This window comes from Xyrauchen texanus, chromosome 31 (assembly GCF_025860055.1).
Source record: "Xyrauchen texanus isolate HMW12.3.18 chromosome 31, RBS_HiC_50CHRs, whole genome shotgun sequence".
Lineage (NCBI taxonomy): Eukaryota > Metazoa > Chordata > Actinopteri > Cypriniformes > Catostomidae > Xyrauchen > Xyrauchen texanus.
Window position 1 is genome coordinate 23,126,193 of NC_068306.1, and position 16,863 is coordinate 23,143,055.

General features: G+C 36.4%; 2 protein-coding genes across 3 annotated transcripts; both read right to left on the reverse strand.

The window, feature by feature from the left end:
• Positions 1–5,690: 5,690 nt before the first annotated feature.
• LOC127625116 (calmodulin-1) lies at positions 5,691–9,564 on the reverse strand. Its single transcript, XM_052100201.1, has 6 exons — positions 9,183–9,564; positions 8,317–8,347; positions 8,055–8,198; positions 7,869–7,975; positions 7,629–7,764; positions 5,691–7,369 (listed from the first exon to the last, which is right to left on the reverse strand). Exons 1-6 carry the CDS (start codon positions 9,183–9,185, stop codon positions 7,341–7,343), a joined length of 450 nt encoding a protein of 149 aa, XP_051956161.1. The 5' UTR covers positions 9,186–9,564; the 3' UTR covers positions 5,691–7,340.
• An 856-nt stretch (positions 9,565–10,420) lies between these two features.
• On the reverse strand, positions 10,421–15,719 carry LOC127625190 (4F2 cell-surface antigen heavy chain-like). Of its 2 annotated transcripts, none has more exons than XM_052100308.1 (9): positions 15,119–15,719; positions 13,661–13,897; positions 13,360–13,550; positions 12,697–12,870; positions 12,327–12,421; positions 12,065–12,201; positions 11,499–11,808; positions 11,343–11,405; positions 10,421–11,225 (listed from the first exon to the last, which is right to left on the reverse strand). In XM_052100308.1, the coding sequence occupies exons 2-9, from the start codon at positions 13,873–13,875 to the stop codon at positions 10,878–10,880; spliced, it is 1,533 nt and encodes a 510-aa protein (XP_051956268.1). In that variant the 5' UTR covers positions 13,876–13,897; positions 15,119–15,719; the 3' UTR covers positions 10,421–10,877. The 2 variants fall into 2 exon arrangements, with proteins under 2 accessions (XP_051956268.1, XP_051956269.1); XM_052100309.1 differs by lacking the exon at positions 15,119–15,719 and adding an exon at positions 14,865–15,057.
• Positions 15,720–16,863: the final 1,144 nt, after the last annotated feature.

The window sequence follows — 16,863 nt, forward strand, 5'->3', positions numbered from 1 at the left end:
TACACATTGGTGATGTTTTTATAAGCTATTGTATTGATTTGTTTTTATTTTACAAAGAAAATAATTTAATATAAATAATCAAAGTTGTATCTGTAATCAGCTACAATAGCAAGTTCTGTGGTTGTCGATGAACTAATACATTTTCACATTCATTATAATTTAAATTTTGTGTCCTGGTGTTTATTATTAATATAACAGATTAATTTATTCATGGATTTTGATTCCAGAGGTGGCTGCATAGGATTGTTTCCGATTTCCAATAACTCCAGAGCGTTGTAAAGTCCAAAAGTCAACATGTATTGAAAAAGGATAGATGTAATAATTTCCAGGTATTTCTCAGAATTCTGGCCTATTTCTGTCCACAAGGCATAATTCTATTAAAAACAAATTAAATCTAATACATTTTAGTACCACTAATTAGTATAAACAAAAACAAGCCTAGACTTTTTTTATGGCTGCTCTTACTAATGATTTTAACACATTTTATTGGTGTTTTGTGGTACAATATCTGTGTTTTGGTGTTGTCCGCCACCAAAGTTCACACATGTCGTGCCATATCTCAAACATTATTTATCACAAATTAATAATAAAAAATATGCATATGAATTAAATGTTACCTACACTAATAAACTACATGCACATATTAAGCATTTATATGCATTTTGTACTTTATTTTGCTTAAGTTCTACATGTCCCATGGTTTAGCTGTCATTACCAACACGCTCTGCATAAAGGCACTTTTTAACTGTTTTTTTCATCAAAAGTTTATTTGGTAGCCATGGTAACCTAATAGCATAGTGGAGCACATGGATTTCAAGCTGCAAGACTGATGCCTTGATGTCCAGAAAAGTAAGTAAATATACTCTTTATTCTTTGTGTTGGGCATGTACACTTATTATGCGTCATTACCATATGTGTTGTATTTCTGTATTTTTAAACATTTTTGGATTATTTTTATCACTTTAATAGTTAAATGGTGTACATTACATGTAGAAAGCTAGCTACACTTGCTTAGTCATCATCTTTGCTAGCAAAGCTAGTTTTTTGACAAAAATGTCATTACCAGCACAGTCATTACCAGCACATTACAGCTTGTGCTGGTAATGACAGGTTGTGATGGTGATGACGGCAGATACATTAAACATACTGTTCTTTAAAGGATTTATGTTGAATACGTTATCTTAAATGAATTAATATATACATTTACCAATCAAAAGTCAATATTTTAAATTAAGTAATTAAATTTAATTAAATTAAGTAAAACATTTGTTTTTAAAATACTAAATTAATTCATTATAATTGTGTTTAGGTGTGACATGGCTCCAAAAGCAGCTGCCCAAAGGTCCAAATCTTACAGACAACGTATAAAAGATAATCCTGAGAAATCTGTAGAGTGAGAAAGAGAGATATCTCAGAAGAAGAGAAACAGGAAAATTGAAATCTGTTTCCCTATTGAGCACGCGAAAACACAGATATGAAAAAAAGAGATGGAAAGTTAACCAACAAAGGAAGAGAGCTAAGGACAGAGAAAAGGGAGAAATAGAAAATTATCTTTCAATGATTAGTCCTCCAGAATCTCCTGATGTCCATATACAAGAGAATCAGAATAGGGATGTGCCAAATGCAAGGAATGAAAGAGGAGGTATGGCAGATTCCGTCCAAACCCCAAAGCAAAGAGGATGCAAAAAAGTCAGTAGAAACAGAAGAAAGGTCTACTATGATCTTCAAAAGTCTTCAGTATTCCAGAAAAAAACATAGTAATGTGGTGATCAACAGTACCAAAGAGAAGATTAAAGAATTCTTGGAACGTGACAACAATTTGCAAGCTACTACAGGAAAGAACGACACCATAACTACACAGAAATTCAAAAAGCAGAAGCGTTACCTCAATGACTCTCTTATCAGACTGTATCACAGTTTCAAGGAGGAATATCCCCAGGTGAAAATCTCATACAGTAAATTCTGTGAGAACCATCCTTTCTGGATCGTCAAACCCTCCATTCAACACAGGTATACCTGTTTATGCAAGACCCATGCAAACATCCAACTCATGGCCGATAAGTTGCTTTATCTGAAAGTAATTAGTACCAACAGAATTGAAAACATAATGCACTCACTATGTTGTGAAAGTCCAACTAAAGCCTGCATGTATAGAGAGTGTGTCCATTGCCAGGGCAAAGAAGTACAAACTGCTGCATTTGAACCTGGTGAGCAAACACAGTGGATGGAATGGCGGAGCAAAACTGAAATCAGGGAGAAAAAGAAAGGTGTTGATAAGGTGACATTCACTGCTCACTTAACAGTGAAGGAGCAAATCCAAGGAACCATTCAACACTTGTTGGAAAATTTCATAGCAGCACTAAAGAACAAGTTTGGCAAACATTCTTTTAACATTGGACATCAGTACTCAACCCTAAAAGCCCTGAAGGAAAATGTTCAAGAAAATGAGTTAATTCTCCATTTGGACTTTGCTGAAAATTATCAGTGCAAGTATTCTTTGGAAATACAAGCTGTACATTTTGGAGACTCTCATAAGCAAGTATCCCTACACACAGGGGTTGCTTATACGGTTGATGGTGCTCAATCCTTCTGTTCAGTCTCCGCTTCAATGCGACATGATGCCTCAGCCATATGGACACATCTGAGCCCTATACTCTCTCACTTCAAAGAGCTCATCCCATCTCTGAACACACTGCACATGATAAGTGATGGACCAACGACGCAGTATCGTTCAAAGAAGAACTTCTTCTGTCTCAGCTCTGTTCCATTTCAGCTAGGATTTAAAAAGGTCACATGGAATTTACTAGAGGCAGGCCATGGAAAGGGTGTAGCTTATGGGGTTGGCGCAGCCTTAAAACGGAGGGCAGATGTTCTTGTTGCAGGTGGAACAGACATTCCAGATGGGAGGATGTTCTTTGAGAAGCTGATAGAAGAGAAGTCAAAAATCAAGCTCTTCTACATCACAGAAAGTGAGATAGAAGAAAATGACAGATCTATACCAGACCAGCTTGAAACTGTATGTGGTACAATGAAAATCCACCAGGTAAGCTTGAGCACACACCACACAAGCAGTACAACAGTCCAAAGTGTTGGTTTTCTTTTAGTTTATATTTGTGTTGTGTAAAATTATGACTGTTGTGCTTTTTGTTTGTAGATTTTTACCACCAAGTCCGGTCACATCAACTGGCGAATCCTAAGCTGTTTCTGCTCAGCTCCTGAAGATTGCCTCTGCTTTGCCCCTGAGTCTGTGGTCCTCAACAAAGCACAGAAAAAGAAAACCACTAAGAAGAAAGAGCCATGCCAAGGGATGCTCAATACAACGCCTGAAATAATCATGTCTTTGGTGGGAGAATGGTGTGTGGTCTGTTACGAAGGGGAGGCCTACCCAGGTGTGGTCCAGGATGTCGATGAAGAGTCTGTCCAGGTGAAAACAATGTGTATCATTGGGGTTAACCATTTTTTTTGGGCCTCTGAAAGAAGACATCCTGTGGTACAGGCATGGAGATTTCCTGGGGCTTGTGCCAGAGCCAAAACCAGTCACCAAGAGGCATATGATGCTTGATGTCTCTGTCTGGAATAAAGTATCGTCCATGATGGATGAGAGGATGGAAGTTTGACGAGTTTTTGTCGGTTTTGTGGAAGATTTGGTATCAATGACATGTTTGTGGTGTTTCATTTTTTTTGCATTGTTGAACAAAAAGTTTAAGTAAACTGTCAGATTAGATTCTAGTTGTTTGGGATACGTAATATGACTAATGTATTTCAGCGTTTTACCTGTTCTTAACTGCCCTTCTGTTTCAATCCTGTTCACAAGGAACACAATTCCTGTTTGGTCTTCCATAATCAGATTAAACTATGTTTTGATGTTTAAACCAATTACTAACTGGTGTTTTTTTTTTTTGTTGTTGGTCTGAATTCACTTAGGCTCTTAAATTACTATAGGTTATGATCAGTGATTTGTCATCACCGCAACAAACTGTCATTACCAGAACTGCAACGTCATCACCATCACCATACATATTTTTGCCAATAAATTATGTATAAATTACAAAAACATCCTTCAGTTATATATTTCTGACAATGTTGGACAGTCTAAATGATCACTGTATTAAAAAAGTTTTGATATATGGCATTCACTTAAAATAAGCTTATATTCCAAGCCAGGGTAGATTTGATGAATCAGAAATGTAGATACTTAAATTACAATAATTCATCTTGCAAGTAAAAATCAACAATCCCATTAAGTTCAAGATACAATAGATTCCATGTGAAACCACAAAATGTTTTAAAAGCACTGATTTATCATTTAAGTTGTATTTTTTACATGTATTCGATGATGTGATGGTAATGACACATTTACGTGACATAGTTTAAAAAATGGCAAAAAATCATAAATCCCCTTAGCTTATGGTCTCAACCAAGCTCATAACGTTGTTCCTGACTTAAGGACTGATAATTTGATGTATACCAATAAGTGAAATTTGGGATTTTAATTTTCAAAATTGCAGAAACCCAATTTGGCCCTTAATCTGAGAAATGTATTTGTATAGTCTAGCTCTAGCACTATTATATATTACAAAAAAGGTCGTATTATGTAGGACTATCTGCGTTCGCTTGGCGCTCCATTTAATCCATATTATTCAAATTGAGGATTTTGTTCGAGAATTTTTTAGGGCGATGACGTCATAAAATGTGACGACAGACATTAGAAGCTTCATTCTAAAACCTCAATAGAAGTTTCGAATGTAAATATGACATGACATTTGGTACAGTCTAGTATGAACGGTCAGAATGACCGCTATGGCCATTCTAGTATTATAGAATTCCGGTAGTTCTAGTGTTAAATGCACGTACAAGTCTATTGCTTGATTAGTGTCCTTTGGAAGATCAAAGCGTGTCTCAGCCATGACAGTATTACAAATGTCATAGACAGTAATGTTTTTGTATTGAAAGCCAAGTTTAAAATATATCTCTATAAATTCATGCGCATCCATGCTCTCGGTATCTTTGAGTAAATTAATGATGGCAATGACACAATCGGAAAAGAGCTATACACACACCGGAAACTGTAACGAGAAACGTTTCTCGTGCGCACGCTAAAGTATCTTACTTTTTTTTTTTTTTTTGCACAGGTCACTTCGGGGGCTCCGTATGACCTTGTGTATTTTTACTTGTATTTTCTTAAGAGGAATATTCCGGGTTCGACACAAATTAAGCTCAATCGGCAGAATTTGCGGTATATTGATCTCACACAAAAGGTTTCAGTGGAGCGCTTGCAATGGAAGTGAATGGGACCAATTTTTTTTGGGAGGTTTAAAGGCAGAAATGTGAAGCTTATGATTTCATAAAAGCACTTAAATAAAAAAAAAAAATCTTAAAACTTGTGTATTTTTTTTAGCTGTTGTTTATATCATCGTTTTTACTGTCCTTTTAGTGGTTACAGCGTTACATCATCATGGCAACAGCTGTAAAAAAAAATAAAAATTAGAGAAAATGTTAGTAATGTATATATTACACTAAAATCTTATTAACACTGAAATTGTTTGTCTTATAGCAATACTTTTAAAAAAATTAGTATTTTAACATTTTAACAGAATATGTAATTTTAAATGTAAATGAGGTCTAATATTGTCATGAAATACAGTAACAATGAACACATGATTCAATGTATAATGCACAATATAATACACTTTGCTATCACTCTTAAACTATTTTTTTAATAGGCCTAATAAATCCATGGAGGTTTACAGTTAAGGCAAAAGCATTATGAACAAATAGCAGGAAGTAATTTAGAAACCGAGGTCCAAGACGTTTATTTAGCAAGAAAACCAACAAAGTTCTGCAATGGAATGCATAACCTTTCATTTTTTCCTATATAACCTTGTGGGCAAAAGAATGAAGTGGAAAAAAATAGAACCAGACAGTAAACTCTGATATCAGAAAAAAACAACAAAGGTCATAAAAAATAAATGAAGAACTGAGGCAGACGATGCAATACTACCAGCAATGCCATGTGTGATTCTGCCATTAAGCGCTGCTTGTTTAACCTTGGTCTATGCATTTATTTTAAATAATGTTAAAGCGGCATATTTGCAGGTTTCATGGCAAACACATTCTAACTGGATGACAAGCATTGTGCATCATCCCAAGAGCCAACACAGTGTGTGGACAACAACTGTAGTACCATGGAACAGGAGAATGTGCCATTGTTTCTGAGAAATTAGTCTATAGGGTTATAAAATGCAGGTGCTTTGATGTGTACAAATATATCAAACAGCCTGCAGGAAGAATCAGGACACTTTAATTGTAATTTTTTCTTTCTCAAGACAGAAATGGTCTACTGATGGGGTAGGACATCAAATGCAGCATCAAAATGTTTTATGGTGAAAACTATTCTACATCTTCAGTATAAACTCCAAATAGATAGAACTCAAACCAAACATTAAACCTCTCTACACCAGTCTAGAACAAATAGGTGGTGATTGCTTTGGGATTGTGAAACTAGTGAGGAAAATGTAAGATGAAAGTCAGATCAAAGCCTTTCCACCACTATCTCTAATACAAAAGGGACAAAACATGTAAACCAATTAAGAAAATAATTGGTCCCCAACTAACCATATCTGGATTATTCTACGCAGCTTTGTATAATAAATGTTTTTCTCTTATGTATTATTTATGCGGCCTATAAAGAACAAGCCCTATATACCAAAACGTAAACTGAACTGCCCAGCTCCACTTAAATCCCACTACAAGCACTCATTCAGACACACAGATCTACACTTACAACACAATCACACTATGACATGGAAGTTTGAGCCATTGTGTTACATATAGGCCCTGATTATCCATTAATGGTTATTCACCATACAGTTCTAAGACCACTGAGCAGGTTGCATGAGAAACATGCAGTTAAAGGAGAACAAGCAAGTTAGAAAAAAAATTAGGCAAGCTGGGGAGAAAAAACAAAACAAAACACAGAAACATGCCAAACATAAATAAAGCATGCATTGCTCTTGTCATATAGTATGCCACACTATCTTTAAAATTTGGATACATGTGTTACACTGCTGTTATCACCAATATATATGCAAGATTTAAATTTGTTGTGCATGTAAATATTTTCTTTCAAAGAAAACCAGTTAATGTAGGTCAATAAAATGAGGGGATGCAGTCAATGATGTTTAAAAAACAAGCAGAGTTGAGGGTTAAGCAAACTAAGGAAAGTGGAGGAGAGTGAATCTAAATGCAGGTTAAGAGATTGGCTGTGAATGCTTGTTGAAGGTTGACAGTGAGAGTGCTGCCCACTGTTTGGTCTGTTGTGCTCCTTTTGGTTTCCAGTTTTACTTTGCGGTCATCATCTGAACAAACTCTGTAAAATAAAAAATATATAATAATGAGGTTACCATGCATTTCTTTACAAACTGCTTTAATGTATAAATTCTGTATGGTACAAAATGCATGTGTCCCCAAAATATGCCTTTATGTTTCCTTTTAACCTGAAAACAACAAATAAAAACCTCTGAAACCATAAACTTGGGTGTTTAATCAGCCAGTATGCACAGCTTAATGTATATACAAAATAAAGACCACTAGACTTACTAAACATGGCATTTAACATGTGAAAATACCTTCATAGTTGACTTGACCATCACCATCAATATCTGCCTCTCGGATCATCTCATCCACCTCCTCGTCTGTGAGCTTCTCCCCCAGATTTGTCATGACATGACGCAGCTCTGCTGCACTAATATAGCCATTTCCATCCTGTAAAGCATTAGTCACTGGGTAAGAAAACTGTCTACATTTTTCTGTAAAAAAAATACTACTGCAAAACTGCAGTTTGCTTACAAAGAAAACCCCATTTCAACCTTGTCAAAAACTCTGAAAGCTTCTCTGATCTCCTCCTCGCTATCTGTGTCCTTCATTTTCCTGGCCATCATAGTAAGGAATTCTGGGAAATCAATCGTTCCATTGCCTAAGTGGGGGGATAACAGATTCAGCAACAAACCTGTGACATTCTTAAATGTGTTATGCTTGTGGAAGGACTTCCTCACCATCAGCATCAACTTCATTTATCATATCTTGCAGCTCTGCTTCTGTAGGGTTCTGGCCCAAAGACCGCATAACAGTACCCAACTCTTTAGTTGTGATGGTGCCATCTCCGTCCTTATCAAACAGTGAGAACGCCTCCTTGAATTCTTAAAACAAAAACACACACAATGGAGTAAAATATTTTTTTTTAAATTACACATGGGAAGGAATCATGAATTAATCAAGACCCTGGTTTAAGGAGAAGTAAAAGCTAATTGTACATACCTGCAATCTGTTCCTCTGTTAGCTGATCAGCCTATGAGTGGAAGGGAGGGAACACAAAAAGAAAACAGTATTAGCAATCACTCAACATATGCGACCACCGATTTATTTTAAAGTGTTTTATGACAGTCTAAATCTATACCTCATGTAGTGCTTATTAAAATGAATGGAGCGTGTTTAACACTTGACAGGTTGTGTTTTGCAACTTCGATGATGTCATTCACGGCTACAACGCCCAACTCAGGGCTTTTTATGAATTGGCAAATCAGTAAGTGCAAGACTGCACTGTTGCATATTTTACGTTTGTCAACAACTTTGTGTGTGTGTATACACACACATATTAATTAATTTGCCGATATTGTGGTTACATTTAAAGGCCAAATGAATGTGTTACAGCGTACGCTACTAAGAACTACACGCAGGTTGACCACACAGATCACATTTTAGAAAAGGTCTAAAATGTGCACATTGGAAGGTTTGTGCTCTCTCCGTATTTTTTTCAAGTAGATAAGGGTGATATGTACGTGTATCCTCGATGATTATCAAGCCGCTGACGCCGACATGAGGCGAGCTAGCAACGTGGAATCAGTAAGGGGCGAGTTAGTATAACGCATTTTACCACGTAAAAAAACCTGCAGATCGTCAATCTGCGAAATATCACACGTTAAAGCTGTTTATTATGCATTAAGAAGGAGGGGCGGAGTGTAACACGGTGTTCAAGTAACATTAGCCCGGGAGCTCGAGCGCTTTACCAATAAACTGACGGTTAGCTCGCGAGAAGCTAAGCTAACATTAGCCCATTCACACCTATCCAAGAGACGCTCAAGCCATTTTGTTACAACGTTTTAAGAATTGAAATGCTTACTTACCATTATATTTGAGAGTGGAAGACGTTAATCTTTATGTAGAGAAAATATATGTGAAACCCAAAACGTTTGGTTTACACTCGTGCGATTGTCAAGCACCTATTTCACTTTCTGCTGCTGTGCGCCCAAACTTGAAGATTACTGCGCCTCGGTGCTTCGGTCGTCGCACTCCTTAACAACAAAGCGGTTACTATGGTCTCCTTACGCTGAGTAGCCAAAATGTATTAATTCGAAACCGCTGAGTGAAACGGAACCGTTTTCGTTTTATAAAACCTCTATATCTCAATTTCCTATATGTCGGCTGTAAATTATTATTTTTGAATTACCATTTTTAAAATCCGATAACATACAACGGTGGCTTTCCAGTTTAAATGGATGCTCCGGTGAGTTCATGTACAGAAGTATGACGGCAGTTGTCAGCTGACCTAGGAATTGTTATTTGATTGGTTTTCAGCCACCTGCAATGCGTCAGGGAGTCCTCGAAGAGAGAAGTTTTTAAAGAGACAGAAGCAGCGAGTTGACAAGTGCAGCTAATGCTGCAGATGTCATAAACTCTGGCATGTCAGAGCACAGATTCATTTTGTGAGATGTGTCTGTTGTGACCATTATGCCATTTTAATGGGTTTAAAGACTTTGATTTCGAAAGTGAACAAATTAATGTTTTTAATCTTTAAAAAAAAAGAAGAAGAATCCACTGTGGTGCATAGCCTAAAAGTAGAGTTCTTGGTCAGGTTTATGTTCCCGAATGAGTAATTGACCTAGAAAAGTTTTGAAGTTGTAAAATGGTTACAGTCAGTAAGATGTTTCAAAATGTGTATGTTGAATTCCTTTATCCTTGGGTTTAAACTGTTCAAATTATCGTTCATTAAAAGGGCTCTTGTTGATTGTGATGTTTTGCATGTAAAGACAATGTTAGGTTTGCTTTCGTGAGACCTTATATACACAGGAGACAATTTCCACAACATTCTCTCTGTAGGTGTCCATAATCTTTAATGTGTAAAAAATAGCTAGGTGAGACTGAGCTCTCCATAAGCATAATGACTTGTTCTAAATAAAGAACCCATCATTAGAGACCCCTGATTTCATACTATGCTGGAGACATTGCGAGCTGCTCCATTTTATGGTAGCAGATTTTTATAATTCAACCAGGTCTCCATTAAAAATCATTATGTTGGCAACACTTACAAAAAATACCAGAGAGAATCCCACCTGAGTGAACACAATGACAGGACAAAAAATGGTAATCTGCTCCACTTAGTTTATTGTCCACAGCTTTCATTTTCATGCATTTTTTCTCATGACACAAAAGAAACTGCCATTTAATGTTTACTCTATGGAATTTGAATTTTTTTTTTTTTTTTTTTTTGTGCAGTAGGAACATTTGGACCAACATCACATCTTAAAACTAAAATAAATAAATGTTTAAATTGTTTAAAATAAAACCCCAAACTTTTTTTTTTCCTATGGAATGTATTCCAAGTAACAGCAAAATAAAACTACCATCTTCTTTACCTCAATTTAATAGTCATGAAGCACAGGTGATGCATGTTAAAAAAATTAAAATAAAAGTACAACCTAATAATGTTTGCCAGTGTATTTGTGAAGAAAAAAAAAATATATAGAAACAGAGTGCCCCATCAAACACTTTTTATCCATGTAAATAGATACTCACACCAACTTCAAGTTAACAACTCATCTTTAGGCTGTATAAGGAAACTTCAGCATTACACCCTGTTCTGGCTCCAACTCTAGCTGTGCCAGGTTAAGTATATCACCAGGAGCCATATTATTGGTAGTACTGAAAACTACTGTAACTTTCTCGGGAATCTCAGCATGCTGCAGCTGAAGAGTGACTGTGTCATTCAAGTGCCAGTTGAGTGCAATAAGGTAGCGTTCATTTTGGTCCCACCTACGCACATAGGCCAAGGCAGAGGTTGAGTTGAACACAGGCAAGTACTCTCCATGCTGCAGAGATCGCTCTTTCATTCTTTTTTCGCTCACAGCCTTGAAGAACACACGGAAAGAGCCCATTTCCTCCAGCTCGCTCTGCAACACACAACATGACAGACAATGAAAATGCATCTCGGACAGCTGCTTTGTAACAGGAGCAAACATTACAAAGTGTTTCCAGAGATTCAGCACTGTGCGCAGAATGTTCCTTACCTTTGAAGTCTCATTTAACTCTTGCGACAAGAAGTCCCACACCATTGTCGGGTTTTTGGTGGACTAAATGGAAGACACAAGATTTTACAATCTGCACTTTTGAAAACAACTGGAACAACCTGACAACTCTTGATAAAAACCTTTAAGTTTTCTTACCCCATCTTGCAGTCCAATCTCATCCCCATAATTAAACACTGGTGTGCCAGGCAGGGTGAGCAGCAACAGTTGGTACATTTTGACATGGGCAAGCCCCACTAGTGAGGCCAGGTGTCCAGTGATGCGTCCACCTATGTTCCAAGCCAGCTGGGACTGATTGTGAGTGGAATACAAGCGATCAACAGTGTGGGCAATATCAAGAGCAGATTTGGACTTTAGAGCACCAGAGAGGAGCAAGTCCACACCAGTGCTGTTCAACACTGCAGCTATGTCATTAGGCAAGTACTTATCTGTAGCACCAATTAAGACCCTAGAGGGAAAACAAATATATAATAACCAATTATTTCAAATCAAGAGTTACATTTAATTAAGAGTCACATTTAAGAATGGGTTTATTTAATTCGAAAGCTACTTGGTTGGCAACACAACTTATTTAAGTCTATGAATATTGCTCCCAAATGCCACAAGCTGGCTCCTTTGCCTCACAAGATGATCAGCGTATGCGTCCATTTATTCAGTATTCATTGAAATCAAAGCATGAAAATTGAAGAAGGTCAAGTGCTCACTTTTTCGTTTCTCCCTCAGTCTGATTGTGGATAATGACTTTGACATCACTCCAAAGAGATGTTTCAGTGGAAACATTTTCAACACCGTAGAAGAGAAATCCATCCACACCTTCCTTTAGCCAGTGTATCAGAGCAGACTACAAAAGACAATGATCACAGTTATTATTCTGCAAATTAAAGTACACAAATTGGTTTAAAGTGACAATTTGTTTGGGCCAAGAAATCCCCATCTGTAATCTTTTGTTGACAGTCAACCTCATACCTTAAGTTCCACCACCACAGTGTTGTCAGCTTCCTTTGTGAACCAAGGCTCTGATCCCTTATAGTTGGGGGTCAGGTCCAAAACCACATAGATACCTTAGAACAAGCATAAAAAAACAAAACAGTTAAGTGATTAAAACACAAACAGGATCATGATAAGTAGTAGCTACTTTCCATTGAACTCCTGCAATACATTATGGAAAATATTATGGATTCCACCTTGATTAACGAGTGATTGAGATAATTAAACCGATAAGATTTTACATGGAAGATCAGTACAAAACTATTATGTTAGAAATGCCTTTTAGTTTAAAATAGACACAGTAGATAAAGAATATATATTGAGATATTTAGTGCAAACTTCAGCTCACCCCTCTTGTGTGCAGCCTGAATGACTTTTTTAAACTCCTCCAAAGTACCAGCCTCTGTAGAAATCTTCTCCAAGTCCAGATCTTTAGGTTCATCAGCAGTGGACACATGGACAGGGCCTATGACCAGACCCTTCATTTTCAACTCATCCATCTTCTCAATCTTATTTGCCAGACCTGAGTAAATGCAGTCAAAATGCAGAATTAACCATGAATAGAAGCAAAAAGAAAGAAATAAAATATGCAGGGTTTTAAAAAGATAATATCAATGTTTCTCTGTATCAATCTTATCTGGACATTAATTTTATTTGGGCACACCTCACGTAGTTCATTAAAAAGACACAAAATAAGAGTTGTAACCACCTTCCCATAAAATTTGTTGTGGTATTCCCTTAATAACCCTGAGCTCAGCCAGCACAGCACAATGTTCACATAAAAGCGGATGAGGGAGGAAACCAGATTGTCCATTCAACACAGGAACTGAGCAATGTTTGCTTGAAAGTGCTCATAGAAAAGCAAAACCCATAAAAAGCCTCATGTGCCACTTATTTCAGTCTTGCACATATAATATAGTCAGTGAACTGACTAATCCCTGAAATCTATTAATAACCCCTCCTTTTAACTTTATCTCCATTTTAGTTGCTTTGAAGCAGGCCATGTCTTTACCTAAAAGGCCTGGAGACTCTGTGAATGCGTTAACGTCTCCAATCTGGTACAGTGGTCCATAGTTCCACCAGTTCATCTCAGGGATGGGCTTGCAGCGAGGAGCTTGAACAATGATGGCAATGGCACCAGCCAGCATGCCAAGCCAACCGAGCCAGAACAGAATCAGAAGTCCCCAACGTACTCTAACCCACCTATTCAAGGGGGGGAAGCAAGTAAGAAAGTTATTTGATTACTAAATTCCACAGTTCTGTTTATTTATTACTAAAAAACAAACAGTTTAATAGTGGGCACATGTTCATACCCTGGTGTTCCTGCAACTTGCAAGAGCTCTTCTTTGGATAGGCCAGTGAACTTGGTCTCCTCATCTGGAATTTTCACTTTCACGATTCCGTTCTTCTCAGTCACAGGTGAGATGGCATCGTTATTTCCAGACTCTCCCACCGTCATGGGTTGCTTCTCCTGGTCCACCTCGTTGAGCTCCACGTCTTTCATGTCCACTTCAGTATTGTTGCTCATTTTATTTGTTTATGGCGTTCTCCTGGAAATCAAAAGGAAGTAGTGTTACTAGGTACATCATTGTGTCGTCACTGAACAAGAGACGCATGAGTGACTCACAGAAGCAGATATGACGACATTAGCCAAGCACGCGGCCAGGCAACAAGCGCTGAACGTTGCGTCACTAAATCAAGTCGTTAACTTGTCTGTCAATATATGTGCAGAAAAAGGAATTAGGCTATACTTGCTCCATTGAGGAAAACAATGTTTTACTTTGTTTTCATCACAATAACAAAGATGCTAACCTTTCTTTTATTGTAAATGTCTTAATTATTTATGGACGATTCTTTATACATAGCCTAAGTAGAGGCTTTATATTCCCTGGTAAGAAAATAAAGCCAATATGAACTTATTTTTATAGAGGTACAAGGATATTACAACATGATTAAATTATGCAAAAAAAAAAAAAATAGCAAAGCAAAAAGATGAGTACAATTCTTTAATTTATATAATTAAAACAATTTTTTTTTTTTGTCTTGAAACCCGTTTACATTGTTTTTATTTGTGTTCTTTTTTCCTTTCTTGGACATTTGTTTCTAATAGCAATACTAATGTTGCAACATGTTTAACTTGCCTATTGTTTAAATAATACAAATGTATAAATAATTATAATAGGCTAAGCCTTTAACGCCGACAGGGCGACTAAAAAGCGCTGTGATAGTTGTACTTAAAGCTCAAATGACCTAAATACACCAAATGAATTTTTAACTTTTAAAAAGGTTTAAAGGGTTCGATTTAAAAAAATATATATATAGATTACATTTTCAGTTCACGTAGACAAAGCAAACATATGCCGGTTAATGCAAGATCTACTGGACCAACCCCATCGCATCCATACAAACAAAATTATTACAAGATTGTGGTTCTAAATAAAACATTAAAACACTCGTTATTATATCAAACTGTTTGTTCAAATACATTCAATTCAATTCAAATATTGTCAAAAGCACCTCAGTGGATGTAAACGGTAACACGACAACCAGCAAACCGGATCGGTCTAGTTCAGTCAAGCGCCTGCGTGTTCAGTGAATCATTCAACCTCACCGGTAAACGAATTATGACATTTTAAACGAGAAGCAAGCCCAAATTAATTAATGTTTTTAAATTGGAGGTAAAAATAAATATACATTGTGATACTGGCAAATATCGAGGACAATGACAAATGTAAACACTGTAAAATTATTTTATATAAGATTAATCTTACCAAATGTATTGGAATAATAAGGGAACCTTCGTTCAGATTATTTCAGGAAATTAAAAAAATCCACTGTTTTGTTGTTGGGTAAAACTCGTGTCTGTAATTTACAATGATGCCCAAAGCTTTATACTGCTCGAGAAGCCCTGAGCCAATCAAATCAATATTTGATTAGCTCCGCCCACATATAAGGGGACTCACAGGGACGTAGGCCTACAGTTAAACTGTACTGCCACAAATATGATTAGATAGAATCTTAGAAAACAATCCTGGATCAGTTAATTACACCATTTGCATTGAAACTATTTTTATAAATTTTGTATGATATGTAGGTTATTTTATAGCCGTGGCCTAGAGAAAACAAACAGAATAATTCATTTTCAGTCATTTTTATTATCTTGTTAATTCTGCAGTTGCACATTTGCCTGAATTCCCCCATTTTCATATCTGAAACCAGACAATCCAGTTTTGTGGCATTTGTGAGAGTCCACCTTAAAAGGGTCTCATTTGTCTCTTATTCTTCCTCATTGTTTTCCTAACTGTGCCAGACCTCAATAAACAAGTTTGGGGGTTGAGGGAATTGAGTTCCTTTCCTAGAAGTACAAACTTGATAAACCGCATAATACACATAAGAACAGGTAAAATGTAAATACCAATCTCAATGTTTGATTAGTACATTGGTGTGGTTATTAAAATATATCCTGATAATTTACAGCTTACCCAATTGTATTAGCATGCTGTATTTATAATATATGTTAAAATGTAAAGTATATTATAAAAGAGACACTGTATGAAAAAGGTATTTAAAATATTCACTTCAGGCTATTGTACTAGTGATAGTGTGACAAAAAGTTTTGCTTGACCTTTGACCCAATTAGACGCTCTGGCCTCAATAGTTGCCTAATTGACTTAATTTAGAATGCACAATGGAAGGCTCTGGAATGTATAAGAGTAACTTAATCAAGAGGACAGATTCCTTAATGTGTAAAAGCACCTTTAGGTTGTAAATTCTTAACATTTGCTTTTTATTATAGTGGCATATTGTCCTTATTCCTTTTCTCTTGCACTCTACTAGTGTAACTTGCAATCTGTTTGCACTCTAGTCTAGCAGTAATGTATAAATAATATATGTAAGAAAAATGATATATATTACTGTACTGTATATATATATATATATATATAGTGATATGTACAAGAAAAATACTAATACTCAATTAAGAGGACTGTGCTTGCACATGAGTTTGTACTTGAGATGACCGTCTGCTAAAAAAAACATCTCTGGGAAATTGAAATATGATCTAACAGCAGAGCCAAAGGGGGACATGTGCTACAGCCTTGTCTAATAGCACATCACAAGCACTTTTTTTATTTTATTTTTTGCACATTGTACTAGGATTTGATCAAACATATCAGATATGTAAAAACATACTGGTTCCATGTGTAATTATCTGGAAGATCTGAGATCTCTAAAATAAACAGTGATGTAGTTTGGTGCTCCAAAAACATCTTTAGCACTTTGTTTCAAATGCAGACACATAAGTAAACTAACTTTTTGAATCTAGATCATAACACTCAGCATAACGCTCCTGCCTCCGGTCTCACATATCGTGTAAACACACTAGAGCACATTGTGTCCCTACATGCATGTAGTTTCTGACCGGTGCTTGCAGTCTTACAGGCAGCAACAAGAAATGTAGCTCCTTTTTTATGATGAACTAGCTGTTTATCATGAATAAATCATCTTATCATGTGCT

What these genes read in the sequence shown, in the direction of transcription:
- LOC127625190 (XM_052100308.1), bottom strand. Translation starts at nt 13,875, where the DNA reads ATGAGCAACAATACTGAAGTGGACATGAAAGACGTGGAGCTCAACGAG. An exon ending in CTGTGGTGGTGGAACTTAAG is followed by an intron (nt 12,202 to 12,326) that starts GTATGAGGTTGA and finishes TGTCTTTTGTAG; the next exon opens with TCTGCTCTGATACACTGGCT. An exon ending in ACTGAGGGAGAAACGAAAAA is followed by an intron (nt 11,809 to 12,064) that starts GTGAGCACTTGA and finishes TTTTCCCTCTAG; the next exon opens with GGTCTTAATTGGTGCTACAG.
- LOC127625116 (XM_052100201.1), bottom strand. An exon ending in AACAGAGGAACAGATTGCAG is followed by an intron (nt 8,199 to 8,316) that starts GTATGTACAATT and finishes TTTTGTTTTAAG; the next exon opens with AATTCAAGGAGGCGTTCTCA. An exon ending in AAATGAAGTTGATGCTGATG is followed by an intron (nt 7,976 to 8,054) that starts GTGAGGAAGTCC and finishes CCCCCCACTTAG; the next exon opens with GCAATGGAACGATTGATTTC.